Here is a 15,959-nt window from a genome sequence, read left to right as displayed (position 1 = left end):
AGCGACGCTCCCGAGTGGCAAAGCAACGGGTTCAGGGTCCTCCAAACAGCCTGAATTGCACCGTGTCCCATTCGGCAGCAGGGGCGAGGTTAAAAGTCGCGATACCCTCACTCTCAAAGGACCGCCCCCTCTGTCCTGACTTCACCCCCGTCCCGCTAGCTAATTTCTCTCAAGTGCTCCCTGCCCACCCCGCCGCTGCACTCTGCTCATCTGAGCGCTGCCTGTTTTCCAAAGAAAAAAAAAAAAAAGAGAAAAAAAAGCCCGCCTGTTCTAACCCCGCCGACGCCCGTCGGTTGAAGAGCACTGAGTCACACGGACGGCTGCTGTCTGTTCAAGCTCACAATGGCGGTGCATCAAACCAAGACCAATTATTTTCCGTGGCAGTGCCCACAGTTAGCTTTGAAGCTAAAACCTTGATGGTCTACTTCCGAAAAAAACAAAACAAAAAAAAAAAACTGTAATTAAACTGTGTGAAATGCATTTTTAGTGCAAGCGCAGTCACGCGCCCTCTTGAGCACTAACAAATAATGACGAGACCCGACAGCGCTAACGGCTAAACAGTGCCAGCTAAATGCTAGCTGCTTTGTGATCATTCTGGTTTTATTCAGCAGAAGTACAACACTGGCAGTAGCCAACTTTCAGCAAGGTCGATAGCAAAGTATTGCAAGTCCGTCATTAACATTAGCAGTGGGTTTTTTTTTTTTTTTTTTTTTTTTTTAATCCAATATTAGCTTTGCTGCGTGTCCCCCTCTGAATATCAACAAACCTTCCACCAACTTTTATGAGGTCTCAGATCAAATAGATTGCACCTCCAGGTGATGCAGCTTACTGCTCAGCCAGCTGGCCGCCCGCCTTTTTGCGCTCGCACACTCTCTTTTATTGGGCGGTTAATGTTATGGCTTCGATCAGGTCGGTGTTTATCGTGCAAAGCAGCTGCGACTTCCCGGAAACGGGGCTTGATTTAATTTTGAAGTCTCGCCTTCCAGATTGATTGTTGCGCTCCTCTGTCACTGCCCCAGAAATTATATGGGCATTTAATCTGGCATTATGACTGTAGTGGTTGGGGGGGTGGGGGGGGGGGTGTGAGTGTGAGCCACGCACTCATGACAAGCAATTTTGAAACAGAGTGGAATACAGTTGATTTGTTTTCCCCATCTGTACCCCGCGCAGCTGATTTAAATGGATACATCATTTCTCGGCCGCCGATTCATCACGGAAGCTATTATTCAGATCAGATGCCGCGACAGGAGTCGCGTTTTTAAAGTTGCGGGATCTCCAGCGCCTTCCCTCCGACAAAAAAATAAATAAATCCCTCGAATTAGCACCGCCGGGACCAGCCAACTCGTTTTTTCCGAAAAGTTAACAAAGAGGGAATAAGTGAAAAGGTGAAACTTCCCGGCGGAAAGCGAAGCTGCGGTTCGGTGTCGGCTCGCTCCTGTGAACCGAATCTTCAAAAGAAAAGCTGTGACATTTAGTGAGACACTTCAAAACAACCCAGAAATATAAAAAAAATATGTTTTTTTCTTCCACCTTTGTAGCTATATCATTTATTTATTTATTTATTTATTTATATGATGTTTTTTTTTACATTATTTTGGGTGTCCGTGTTTTCGGGATATTTTTGTTCACCTTGCAACGGAGCTGGAGTGCAGTGAATCCGGGTCCAGGTCCGGGATCCTCTGGGAGACGCTGATCCTTAAAACCTTCTTTCTTTTGAGACGTTTATTCCCCCAAAATTGTGAGTATTTTTGTGCCTGCTGCTTGAGATATCCAAACCCTGCTTAGTTTCCATGTCTAAACAATGAAAACCACAAGTGAAGGGTTGGGGGGGGGCGGGGGGGGGGGGGGATCTCTGGAAAACAACCAAAGTCAACCAGTCCTGAGTCACTGCACCACGTCGGCATCTTTGATGACTCTGCCACATGATTGACTGTAATTAACCAGCGCCGACTGCCGAGGCTCTCAGCCAGGAAGGGGCTTCCAGGAGGCAAAACCCTCCAAGGTTGAACTCCTTTATATGCATGAAATTTGCGAGGCTCCATTACGCCCGATCGAAAACAACAACCAGGAAGCGGAGCGGCGAGGAGTCAATCACCGCCGCCGCCGCCGCCGCCGAGTCAATCACTCCCTCTGCACACACGCAGCGCAGGCCTCTCGACTCACCGAGTGGCTCAGTCATTCAAGCTTAATGTCTGACGCTCTCAGCGAGACGGGCTTTGTAAACAGAAAGGCCCGGGAAAACAACCAGCTGCACTGCCGAAAACCTGCCAAGCTCTCCTTTGCCAAACACAGTGTGGAGTGTTTCTCCCGGAAAAAAAAAAAAAAAAAGGCAGACGACAAACTGCGCGTGCAGAAACCCATCATCGCGGGTCAGCACGGCGAAGAGTGGGCAGCTTTGATCTGCGCTGCTCCGGCGCCCGTGGCTTCAGCCGCCCGTCCAGTTTCTGAAAGTTACTCGTGTGCAAGTCGCAAGTAAGCTGTAAACTACGACAGAGACTTGTTAGCTTGTGTTAGCATGTCCGGGAAGGCTCTCGGTCATTCAGGTCACCACATATAGCCTTGAAGGTTAGGTGAAGTCATCTTGACTTTTTACCTGTTTTAACGGTTAAAAAAAAAAACAGTCCACTTGCCTACAGGAATAGTATATGTTAGCATCTGCTAACTAGCGTAATCCGAGTTACCGCTCTGGGTTGGGGCATTGTGGTTTGTGTTTAAGTCACGTGTGATAAGGTTTCCCTGGTGATATGTGATGAAAGTCAGATCTAGTTTGACTTGTATATACTCTACATACCTATATGTGTGTGTGTGTGTATATATATATATATGTCTATATGTATATAGACATATATATATATAGACATATAAATACATAAATAATGCATGTACGCTGCAGGCTATGAGAGATTGCTGCACTTTCAACTCACTCGAATTGGTCATGTGCAGAAAAATAATGAATACAAATTGACGCTAATGCGCGGACAACGGATCGTGCTCACCCATGAATAAACCTTTCACTGTATTTCAGGGTGATTCATGACTTTTGCAACGGCTCCGCCACCGGGGCCGTTTCTGCATGGTCTATTAACGTTGTGAATAATTGCGCTTTGGTTCCTCCGTCATTGCAGACAGAGGCGACGTCTGAAACACTGAGTACTTCCAGGAGAGAATATTAGCTTGGTCACACAATAGCATTAGCGGACTCATTACCCGCCGTTATGCAAGAGGTGCACGCTGTGTGCTGCTTGTTAATCATTTTAAGGGCGTTATCTGTTGGCATTTATTTTCCTGGCGAACACGGACGGGCCTGTGGAATTATTCATTTTTGCAGAGCATCACTCCGCAACTATCGCTAATAGGTTGTTCTGTATTTCCCCAGAACTCTTGCTCCACTGAGACATATCCTGCTCTTTTATTAATGCAATGCAACGATGGGCCTGTGTGTGTCGGCGGATGCTGCCCAATTGAGTGTGGTTTGAATGCGCCTTTTTTTTTTTTTTTTTGTTTTTTTTTTTGCGAGAGAGAGAGAGAGAGAATGTTACCAAATAAAAAAGACCACATTTTCTCCATCAACTGTGGGGGCTTGTATGTAGAAAAAAAAAATGTGCTTTTTCAAACGTTCACAGGTACTTTTATCATCAGCCGTCGCACCTCAACCCCCAACATTTCTTTGACACTTTGGAAAAGTCACATTTTCATCAGCCTCAATTTGCATGATAGAAAAAATACTAAAACTATTTCAGTAATTTTGTGCTAGCAATACTTGTTAATGTGTGTTAGATAGATAGATAGATATATAGGTAGGTAGGTAGGTAGGTAGGTAGGTAGGTAGGTAGATAGATAGATAGATAGATAGATAGGTAGGTAGGTAGGTAGGTAGGTAGGTAGATAGATAGGTAGGTAGATAGATAGATAGATAGATAGGTAGGTAGGTAAGTAGGTAGGTAGGTAGGTAGGTAGATAGATAGATAGATAGATAGATAGATAGGTAGGTAGGTAGGTAGGTAGGTAGGTAGATAGGTAGGTAGGTAGATAGATAGGTAGGTAGGTAGGTAGGTAGGTAGGTAGATAGATAGATAGATAGGTAGGTAGGTAGGTAGGTAAGTAGATAGATAGATAGATAGGTAGGTAGATAGATAGATAGATAGATAGATAGATAGATAGATAGATAGATAGATAGATAGGTAGGTAGGTAGGTAGATAGATAGGTAGATAGATAGATAGATAGATAGATAGATAGGTAGGTAGGTAGGTAGGTAGATTGATTGATTGATTGATTGATTGATTGATTGATTGATTGATTGATTGATTGATTTATTGATTGATAGATAGACCGACCTTACAGTTTTTACTTGGCTTGTTAATTGATTGATGCCTGACGTTGCTCCAGTGTGAGCGATCTTATTGAACTCGAGCCTCTCTGTTGATTGGCTGCTTCGTCGAGGCCTCTCACCACACTGGGCTCGAGTCGTCGAGATGTTCTGATGTGTAGTAAGAACTCACTGAAGGCGGCTTCTTTTCTAAGAGTTGATGGAATTAATCAAGCCGCTTTCCTAACCGGAGTGACGGATTGCCCCCCCACCGCCCCCCCCTCCTCTTGCCATCAATACGTATTGACTCCGAAAACGGCGCCGACATGCGTGGCAGCTCATTTCACTGGGGCAAAGTGTTTTGTCTTTGCGGATGATGATTTACGCACGTTGGGCGGCCGCCCTCCGCTTCTGATTGGCTGCAATTATCTATTCCCATTGATTCCTGCCGGCGCGGTCGACGTGAGCGATGGCTTATTGAACCGCGAACAGAGAGCGGCCATTTATTATTCACGTCCTTTCAGCCTTTTCCCCGCCCGACTGTTTCCCATTCCCTACAAAACACCTCCGCAGCCATCTGCTTGTATAAATATAAATAACGGCGCGCGCGCGCGGCGTGGCAAATGGGATTGTGCGGCGCCAGCACGGCGGCGGGATGCGCGGCTCCGTTTAAGAGGCGGCGCCGCCTCGCCTCGCCTCGCCTCGCCTGACGGATCTCGCGGTTTGCTGGGAAAAAGAGACGTGAACAGATGTCGCGTGTGTGAAGGCGAGACAAAGAGCGCATTCCGACACCTTCAAGGAAGTACGGCCTGGGCGAACGGTGCCAATATCATCAGCAGTATTATAGCCTCATCTGATCACTCGCTTATGTGCAAAAGAGAGCGGAAGCTGCCGCAGACGCTTTGTTTTGGGCGTACGTGCAGTGCCACCTGGCAGTCTTTTTTTTTTTTTTTTTTTTTTTTATAACAAACAAATTCAACTTTTTTTTTTCCTTTTAAAAGGCGCACAGAAATCATGATTTATTTATTTATTTATTTATTTATTTATTGAAAAATGAGTGGTCGTACAAAGGAATCCGGGACTTTGACCGGAAGCCACACCCATCGGTGAACAACGCGGAAGCTTTGACTGACTGCGTCTGACTCGCCGTGATGGACGCCAACGGCTCCTCAACGACGGCGAAATCACCCACTCAAGTCTCCTCGGCACTTGCCAAACCATTCCCTACCCCCCCCCCCTTTCCCCCCTCACCACTACCCCCAGAGGAGGTCAGGATGTACTTCACACACCATTATGCTTTGCTTTGCTTTGGAAACGAGGCGGGCAAACCAAGCGTGCAACCTGTTACCTTTGTCCAAGCCGCTGGCAGATAAACACGCCGCGGCGCTGGGAAACGGTGTCTTGCGCTTTCGTTTTCAGGGGGAATTCGGTTGGAGGGGAAGGAAGACACACTCGCACATGGATGGAAGGCGGGTTTTGCCTTTTTTTTTCTTGTTTTTTTTTCTTGTTTTTTTTTTTTTTTTTAATGGAGAAAGACCTCGTGTGGATGTCGGTGATGGATGAGGATGAGGAGGAAGTGTGGTGGCGGCTGCCGTCCTTGGCGCCCAGGTCCAGCCTCCCTGCATTGTTTCACACTGTGCCACACACACACACACATGTACACACATGTACACACATGTACACACATGTACACATGCACGCCTCTGCTCACCTCAAACATTCAAAGATTTTTTTTTTTTGTGATTGTGCATTAGATAGATAAATAGATTTCATTCACAATTGACAAGGAATATAGAAAGTTTCAAAATAATTAAAAAAAAAATTAAATATAAGTTCTATAAAAGTTCAAAAATGTATATATATATATAAACCTGTTGGAAGTGTTAAGATAATACAATATGATATAATTAGTTGCAAACAATTGAAAGCAAAATACTTTCTGTCCCATGACAATGATATCTCCTTGTTTCTTCCCTCCTTCCCCTCCACAGAGAAATTCGTGGGCACTCAGATCTTCAGCTACGGCCAGCTGCTCTCCGTCACCTTCACCTCGGAGACCACCGACCTGCTGCCCGACGGCGTGGCGGTGCTGCTGGAAGGCTCCGGGGTCGCCGTGTTCGCCGACCTCTCGCCCCAGCCGCTTCTCCGGCACGACCCCCGACTCCCGCCGCGCCACTCCTTCCAAGTCAGGTAGGCCAACCCGATGGGCTGCGGAGGAGGCCGGTTGCATCACCCCGGTCGCTTTTGCAAGACGTGCCCCCCCCCCACCACCCACCACCCCTTTTTTCGCAAAACGCCTTCCTTCCACGGGCTCCTCAGCCAGACGGATGCGCATGACAAATCCCCAAGCGGTTACCAAACGCTCCGTGGGTTAATTCCGGGTTAGCAGACAGTTGCGCAACCGTGCTCCACGTTTGTTTGTCTCCACGTCTCCCCTGTCCCCTGCGATTTCTCTGCCATGTTTTTTTTTGGGGCGGGGGGGGGGGGGTGGTTTTGGTTTTTACAAAAAAAACGCACGCCATCCGCCGGGTGCCAACTAAACCGGGACGGCTCACCCACTTTTGACAGCGACTCCTCGGTCCCAGCAGAACCCGGGGGGAGGGGGGAGGGGGGGGGGGGGGACGCGAACGCGGCGACAAGCCAGCTCTTCCGCCAGCCGGCTGTCATGTCTTCCTGGCGCAGCAGCAGCAGCAGCAGCAGTTACGTTTTCACATTTTTATACATTTAGCAGATGGTTTCGCCCCGCAGTGGTTTGAAATGTGTGCGGAATAACGAAAAAGTTTGTCAGACATGGAATGGGGGGGCTGTAGGGGGTGGGGGGGGAAGAAAAAAAACGAGAAAGTAAGACAAGAAAAGTGGGCCAAACAGGTTACGCTGGTGGTTTTAGCTGCACGCCGGAGCCTTGATTTCCATTCCCTTTTGCATAAAATCGACTTGAAGAAAAAAAAAGCAGAGCCCTCACTCTTCGCGCTCACTTAAAAAAGGCGAAAAAAGGGAGAAGTTCAAACAGATCTGTATCTCGTGGCCGCACGTCGGCGCCCCAGGAAAGTGTGGAATGCGGATTAGTTCTTTTTCGTTTTGCAAGAAATTGCAAAGATTAGAGCAGAGAGTCGCATGATGAAAAATAAATAAAAGAAACGCACACACTCGTTAAAGGTTTTTTTTTTTTTTTTTTTTCTTACATCTCTGCCAATAAGGACCTGAAATAGGTTCCATATTGCCTCCGTAACACCGTTGAAAAGGTCTCGAAAAAGTCCCAAATTTAATTTGTGGCAACCTGCTGAAGCCCTGAGGCCGGCGGTGGCGGTGGCGGCGGTGGCGGCGGCGGCGGCGGCGGCGGCGGCGGCGGAGGCAGGGTTTTTTATTTTTCGGCAGATGAAACGCGTGGCGGTTTGATGCTTCTGACGGTGGCTGGCTAGGTCGTTTCACCCCAGGGGGCGCCGGAGAGCAGCCCAGCGCGGACGGATGATTAGGTCGTGGCGGGGAGCGAGAGCTGAGAGGAACGCGGCGGCGCCGAGGCCACGAGATGACGGAGCGGCCGCGTGGCCTCGGGCGGCGGCGGCAAACCGGCCGGCTCGGCCCGTTAATTTGATTCGAGCCAACGCGGACAGCCGGTGGACGAGGGCGGGAGATTAATGATCTGGAGGAGACGGCGGAGGAGGAAGGAGAGAGGGTGCTCGCGTGATCTGCTGCTGCTGCGCCGCCAAAGGGAAACTCACACTGTGCCAAATCTCTCCAAGATTCTTTTTACTACCTTGTCAAAAAAAAAGACACTTCCTGTCATTCTGTTGCTCCCAGCACGTTCCAGAAAACACACATGCACACGCAACACGTGGCTGCTGCGCGCATGGAGTGGAAAGAGATGAAACAGTCTGGTTTGCATGTCACCTGCGCCGACCAAGACTCAAAGGGAAACATTCATCAGTTAGAAAAACGCTGGCTGACCTCTTGCGTCTTCCCCCGTTCTTCCCCGGGACTCTTTAACTTCCAGTCTCTCCTCTTTCGCCTTCCGTTCCTTTCTTATTTCCCTCAGCAGCAAACAAATACGGCGAGAAATTTGGCGAAAGCAAAGGGTGTCGGTTTTTCTTTTCTTTTTCTGGTGTTTCGCTGTCGGCTCGCGTCGGCCGCGTGAGCACCAGTAAATGAACTCCCCCCCCCCCCCCCCCGGAGCTAAACAAGCTCTTTGGTTCCCGTTCTGGAATCGAGGCCGCCATTAAGCCTTTTCTCCGCACCAGTCCAATAATTTTGTCACGATGGAACTTCGTCTTCTATCACATGATGCAAAATGCATTTTTCTTTTTCCCTGCCTTATCAAAAGGCTCTCCCTTTCATTCTGTTGCTCCACATTTCATAAAACACACGTGCCAACACAATTATTCCTTTTTTTCGTGAAGGCACTTGGCCACTCAGTTAGCAGAAAACGTAAAGCAATGATCGGAAAATGTGCATCATACGGGGCTTTCTTTTTTTTTTTTTTCCCTCCCCCGCGACAGTTTTGCGTTCTGCTCGTTAGAACCTTTGTGCGAGCGCAGCCGCAGCAGTGCGCGTTTAGCAGCCGACACAAAGGACGTCTTTTCAGACGGATACGAGAAATTGGGTTATTTCGGCGGGCGGGAGGCAGACGGCAGGAAAAAAGAAACCGAGCAACGCTGGGTAGATTTCGCTGCGCGCGTCATCGAGCGTTGCTGTCGATGTCGTAGCAAAAAGGTTGTGGGGTTTTTTTTTTTCGCCGTTGTGTGGTTGTCAGCGGCCGGTTTGATTGGTAGGAGGGACGGAATCCCGAGGGGGAATGACGGTCCATCTGTGCTCCGCCGACAGTCGCCTCGCACGTGCTTCAGTCGCTCGCTTTCTAATTTGATGTCAGAGTCGAGCCCGGATTCTTTTTTCCTGGCTTTTTTTTATGCAGATTTTCTTCTTCTTTTTTGGGGGGGGGCGTTTTTTTCACAACGCTTCGACGCTAACGAAAAGCGAAAGCCTCCCACACGCGGACCGTGTCCCAGAGCGCATGTGCTCTTCATTCTTACGACATTAAGAAATCACAGACACGAAAAAAAAAAAAAAGCCCATCAAATTTCTGCATCGGCGCCCCCTGTCTGACAGTGGCGGCACTCAGGAAGTGGGTCCAGATTGCAGCAATCAAAAACCAGCGGTCAGACACTTTTTCCTGCTGGTGACGGCCGACAGCTTGTTGTTTGTGATTTCATGGCGCGTGTGCGTGTGTGTGTGTGTATGTGTGTGTGTGTGTGTGTGCGTGTGCGTGTGCGTGCGTGTGTGTGTGCACCTGCCTCCCCGCTAGCTCGTCCTGTCAGGAAGAAAATCAATTAGCGGCGTCCGTGTTGGATGGCGACACCGGAGCCTTGATTGAGATTTTCCTTTGCCAGCTGTATTTTTTTTGAATGTTTCTCCCTCACAGCGACCTGATGATGTTTTTCCAACCGGGTATCTTCCCGCTGCAGCCGCCGCCGAGGCGATGGGTTCATAGAGAACACCAGCAAAAATCCAACCTGAAAGTCATGAAAACGCAATTTAAAAAAAATATATATATATATATATTTTTTTTTGCTTTTTTGCCACAAAAAGAGCCAGGGTTTTGTTTCGGAGGAAGGAGACCGTCGCTTTAATTAGCTGCATTTCTGGCAGTCGCTCTTCTTGCTAAACTTGTCTCGACTCGTGAGCGGCGCTCCGGGAGAAAACGGACCCGCCTCCCGCTGCGACGCTCTCCACTTCCTTCCTCCCCTCTCGAGCCTCCGTGTTCTCGCACCGTTCCAATTCCGGTCTATTTGCGGGACTTCTGTCCTCCATCGTCCTCCTCCGACTCTCCGATTTCTCATTAGACGTCCTCCTCTTCGCTCTCCCGGAGGCCTTTATCTTTTTTCGGGAGGTGGTTGGGGGGGGGGGGCTAAGTGGCCGATCGGGTGGCGAGGAGCAGGTGGAACAAACGAGCCCCGGCCCGACGATCTGTTGCATTGTTGTGGACGAGATCTAATCAGCGGGGGGGGGGGGGGGGACTGCACAACTTGCAAACTTTTTTTTTTCTCTTTTTCTTGTTTGTTCACCTCCCTTGTTCGGCCACCATGTCACCATGGGTTTTTTCTGTTGTTGTTTTTTCATGTAATCCCACTCCTAATGGCACTCCCAGCGCCTAATTTGCTGCAATCTGTCTTCCATTCCGTTCCATTCTGATGTTGTGGCCCTGATGGCGGCTGGAACTTTTGTAAACTGGGTTTTTTTTGGTTTGTATTGTTTTGTTTTGTTGTTTATAATGAGCAGCAACTCACCCCATATCAGATCGCGCACAGGGCACAGACACAATAAAGCAGGCTGTTTATTTTCCAAATAAAACAAAATAAGTTCCTGTGATACTTGCTAAGCTATTAAAAAAAAAAAAAAAAAACATGTTTAATTAACGCTTAAGCATGAACAGCTCATTTCCATTACAGGAGATAATGTAGCTCCCCGTGCTACAAGTACAACAAAGACTAGATTAGCAGCTCAATCCTCCTGCCTGCCGGCTCCGGTTGGGCAATAACAACGACTCCTTATTACGTTTAGTGGCTCTGTTTATACGAGCTACGCGGTGTCACGTCGGCGTAAATCCTTTAATTGCCGCCACACAGCTGCCAGGGGTTGCCAGGGGTTGCCAGATGGCGCCGGCCGGAGCCTTCGTCGCGGCGCAGCGGCGGCGTTCGGCGCGACCCCGGTGCCGGCGCGGTTAAACGTGTTCCTTGCGAACGGCGACTCTTCAAAATAAAAATAAATAAAAAATAAAAAGTGTTTCTCCTCGCGGAACAAAGCTCGTGCACTGAATGACTTATGGGAACATTTGCAAGAGTGAACCCCGGCACGCTAGCCGGTGTTATGAATGGCTGGGAACAGAAGGTGGGGGGACGAGGGGTGGGGGGGGGCACACAAAAATGTTATTCTGAACATTCTTACCAAGAATGTCGCTCGTGCTCGCCTGTCAAATAATGATAGTAATTTGAGATTCTGAAAAGAGCGGCCGTGAGTCGAAAGAGATTAAACCGTCGTCTGGTTGGAGACCTGTTTTTAAAAAAAAAAATGTGGAGAAAAAAAAAAAAAGAAAAATACGTCGCCTGCACCGACAAAGTAAAGAGAAGCATTCAGTCGTCGAGAAACGCCGGAGCGACCTTGTGCCGAGGCGGCCGGGCTGCTCCTCCACTCGCTGCGACTTTATCCTGCTTTTGTCTGGGACTCCTCGACTTCCATTCTCATCTCTTTCGGCTCTCGCCGCTTTTTTTTTTTTTTTTTTATTTCCAGGGCTTGTGGGCGTTGGAGAGCTCTCCTCTGTCCTCGCAGCAGCAGCAGCAGCAGCAGCAGCAGCAGCAGCAGCAGCAGCTGCTCCAGCCGTCTGGAGGAGAACCCTGCAAAACACGAACGTCCACGGCGAATCGGGTCCTTTTTTTTTTTTTTTTTTTTTTCCCGTATTCGTGTTTTTAAAAGACGTTTTCTGATGTTTTGCGTGGTACCAGTAAATTAACCCCCCCCCCTCCCACTGTCGGAGCTAAACAAGCTCTTTGGTTCCCGGTCTGGAACTTGCGGGGGACGGCCATCAAGTCTTGGTCTTCCTCTCTGGAGGGGCCCCTCCGCCGATCTCATTACGCTCCCGTCAGGTGCACGCTCAGATGCACTCCGCCACGCACTCGTGCATCCCACCCCGCCGCCCCAATTCGCCGCCGCACATCACCAATTTGTGTCTGAGCATTCCAACGTGGCCATCTGTCGCTGTGATCCGCTCAAATCCGCCTCGATTTATACATTCGGTTGGGGGGAGGGGGGAAAAAAAAAAAAAAAGGACGGGGCGAGAAAAAAAAGCGGAACACATGTTGTTGCGGGGGGGGGGGTTGAAAAACGTGGGTGGACGCAGGCCTCTGCGCTTGCATCAATAAACATGAGCAGGGAGGCGCACGTGGCTCGCGACAGACGGCGGCTGGTGTTCCGCCGCAAAATCGGTTGAACCTGTTAAGTGGCGTCGTGTTCCCAACCTGGCGACGGAGATCATTTTCACGTCCCGCCAATGAGAAGCATATGGAGGTACAGCGACGAGGACGGATGGTCGGACGAGAGGGAGGAGCGGTGTGAGCGGGCGGGTTCTGCTGTCGGTCAGCACCACTCTCAGTGGGCCTGCATCCACTTCCTGGGACGCCTCCGTAGTTCTACGCAAATGTGCCTGTTGAAACCACGTCAATAACCATGGCAACTTTGGCAAGATGAACTTTATTGATTTCGCTAAAAAGAGCGGTTTCCTCCAGTAGAACCCCACTGTACCTTTCAGTACCAAGCTTTCCCTATTCCCCACTACCGGTGTACACATCGCTGAGAAGGCGGAGCCAGACGTGTGATGTCACGAATCCGTCTGTCAAGCTGTGCGTGTTTCGCTCAGTCATTTTTGTCCTGTCTTGTGACTTGCGGTTTTATTTTGAAACCCTGCTCCCTTGTGTTTCGGTCAGCTCGCCCTTCCCCTGACCAGGCTTCCCTCTGCCACGTGACATAAATCAGGTCTAGTATTTTTGTCAGTCAAGTTTTGATGCTCCTTTGTACCTTTTTGATTGCATTTCCTCCTCTGACTAATTTATTGTTTTGTTGAATTAAGGTTTTTCCTCTTTGCAGTGATTCTTAGTTTGATATTTTTCTCACTGTATGTTGTTTTGTTTTTTTTTGATACTTTTGTAAATACATTTTTTAATTTGTTTAATTTGTTTTTTTAATTTGAAACTAATTTCTTGAATGTAATTCCTCTCTAAATTGTTGGAAAATGTGGAAAACACCCCTTCAAAAAATAAATGAAAACACGCAATTTCCCTTGAAACCAGTTAAATGGGGTGTGTGACGACTGTCTTGCTGCGTGTTTGAACAATGTGACGGTAGCAGCAGCAGCAGCGGCGGCAGCGGCAGCAGCAGCGGCAGCAGCTACTCTCCAGCTGGCCGGCCAAACGGGAAACTTCCTGTCCGTTGCTCCTGCAGCGTCAGCGTCACGACCTCCACCTGGAGAGGGAGACCGTTTCTGGCAAAATTCACTGACTTTGAGCGCCGGGTCAGCTGTACACACACACACACACAGAGAGAGAGAGAGAGAGAGAGAGAGAGAGAGAGAGAGAGAGAGAGAGAGAGAGAGAGAGAGAGAGAGAGAGAGAGAGAGAGAGAGAGAGAGAGAGAGAGAGAGAGAGAGAGAGAGAGAGAGAGAGAGAGAGAGAGAGAGACTGTTTGGATTTTGTTGTTGTGTCTCTTTGTGTTGTGTTCGCACCGAGCCTGCAGCGGCAGTGTTTTCACCCTTCTGGCCAGCAGGCACTTGAAGCGGTTCTGCACAACGTTCAGCTTCATTTGGCTTCCCCGCGCACAGAACTCACCGTGACAGCGCCCCCCTGTGTGCACTGTCCCCTCGCTGCACCTCCGGTTCGTTTGCCCCTGTAATGTTTCATCAAATGTGCGACGCTGCCTTGGTGTGCAAGTTAATCACTTTTCCCCATGTTTCCTCATTATATCGTGTTGTATTTTCGCAGCCCCCTCATGCACAATTAACGCCCTCTTGTTCACCTTGTTTCTCTGTGTGCTCTCTCAGCCAGGGCCGCCGCCATTGCGTGTCTGTGTGTTTGTCTCCCTCTCTCTCTCTCCCTCTCTCGCTCCCTCTCTCTCCCTCTCTCTCTCTCTGTCTCTCTCTCTCCCGATGATCTCCTCTCATCCTCGGCAGAGCGGCCTTAATTACCGCTCCGCTCTGCTCGCGCGCTGATTAAAAGGGACACTGGAGCTCCACTGGGGGGGAAAAAAAGCCTGACCGGGAGTTTGTTCGCTCTTGGTGCTTATCGCCGTCTGACCAGCTCCATTACCGTGGCTTCCAGGCCCAGTTTGTAATTGCCTCTCTTTATTACTGTGCCTGCGTGTCAGGCCAAGGAACGAGGACCTGCCACGGCCACTGCCTCTGTGTGTGTGTGTGTGTGTGCGTGCGTGCGTACGTGTGAATGCAGTAAGTCACGCAAACCTGTTCATGTTTTGATGCTAAAGCAGAGCCGCAGTGCGAGATAAAACATTGTGAAGGCCAGAAAATACGTAGGCAGAACTTCACCTGATGTGAAGGAGTGTGTTTCTATGGCGAGGAAAGGCATATTGTTGGCTGCTCTAAACACAAAAGGTGTGACAGCAATTGTTTTTTAGGTGTCATCATTCATAATAACACATGAAATAAACCTCGGTGAATCTTAAAAAGAAACTGCATACTTAAATATGTACACGTACACACGCAGAAAACGTTAATTATTTACTACGTTCTGCAAAAACCAAAAAAAAAAAAAAAAAAAACCTTGTTTGATGCCATCAGCAAAAACTTCCTCCTAAAAGTTCTGGTCTACCAACCTTGTTTTTGTTGAAAACAAAGAAGAAAAAAAAAATCAGTCCCTGGGAGTTAATCGGCAGGCTATTATTGTTGGAAAGCGCTGGTTAAATGTTGGAATGATAAAGTCTCGGAGGGAGTCGAAACCCCGTTAGCGCTAATCCCAGATCAAATAAAGGATTCTTAAAGTGTAATCAGAGTCCCTCGGATGATCCGAGACAGACTGCCTCATCCCGCGGACTCCCATTAAGAACAAGTTGGCCAGTCAATATTGAGCTTTCTTGATTTTCAGTGTGGACTGAGCAGAATGGGGGGCACTTTAAAGTGTTGCGGCAAAAGTGGTTTTCTCCACCGTTGAATGGCGACGACTGAGCTCGTCTTGACTTTACTCGTGACGCAAGAGAAAGCCTTTGCAGACAGAGACGCACCAAACCCGCGTGCACATGCACATGCGCATGCGCAGTATCTCTTATTGATGATGCCCAGTTGCCATTTCTGTCACCATGTTGCAATAAAACCTCTTAACCTTGCAGTGTTGCCATATCGGAGGGCTGATTTAACGTCTGCCTCGTAAAAAGACCAAGGCTGCTTCACCCTGTGGGAGCTATAACATGTTTGTGCAACGATTCACCACAGACGAATCCAACATTTGTGAGCACGACCCTAAGGGTTGGCTCAGGGACGAACCCGGGGAATACGCCGGCTTGTCCATGGCCAAAGGTTGACGTCATTATGTCATTTAACCCAGACTCCGGCTGCTTTTCTTTTACCACCAGCTTTGATTTGGAATGCTGGCTGTGAGTGACAGTCAAGCGGTCAAACAGTGATCGGCTTTTGCGCTGCCAGGTTGTTGTTGTTGTTGTTGGCAAAAAAGCGTCCCCGTACTGTGCTGTACTTATCGTAGATGAAGTCCCTGAAGATTGAGTCCCAATGACACTGAGACTCACCTCAGCCAAAAAGGCAAGCAGGGCCCTGACAAGCAGCTGACGGCAAAATTCTTCTTCTGATTAGCGTCACACACTGTGTTACCTGTAATTACACCAGTCCTGGCAGTTGCTGCTTCCACTGCGGCTGCAGACACAGCAGGAAAAGTAACATAATGTGTCGTCCCCCCCCGCGTGGCGCTGACACAGCACCTGTCGTCAAAAAAGGGAAAGGGAAAAAGAAAAAAAAACGGAGAGCGAGCGCGGCGCCCGGTGTAAAACAGGCAGATGTCAGCCGTGTATCGGCGGCTTCGTTGAACATCCTCCGACATTTCCTTCAGCAGATGGCAGAGCCCTGAACTATCAAGGCCCCCGAACAAGTGTTAA

At 48.9% G+C, this 15,959-nt stretch overlaps 1 protein-coding gene across 1 annotated transcript in view; it reads left to right on the top strand.

Annotated features, from left to right (window-relative positions):
• Positions 1-15,959, top strand: part of lamc3 (laminin, gamma 3) — an 88,522-nt gene that overhangs the window by 43,956 nt on the left and 28,607 nt on the right. The window contains exon 10 of the mRNA XM_076013920.1: positions 6,299-6,497. Within this exon, the coding sequence (XP_075870035.1) occupies positions 6,299-6,497 (199 nt within the window). The remainder of the gene's footprint in view (positions 1-6,298; positions 6,498-15,959) is intronic.

Source organism: Nelusetta ayraudi, unplaced genomic scaffold, assembly GCF_046127955.1.
Source record: "Nelusetta ayraudi isolate G7.1 ecotype Tasmania unplaced genomic scaffold, CSIRO-AGI_Nayr_v1 ptg000160l, whole genome shotgun sequence".
Classification (NCBI taxonomy): domain Eukaryota; kingdom Metazoa; phylum Chordata; class Actinopteri; order Tetraodontiformes; family Monacanthidae; genus Nelusetta; species Nelusetta ayraudi.
Note: the sequence above shows the minus strand (reverse complement) of the source record. Positions and strands in the feature narration are given on the sequence as shown.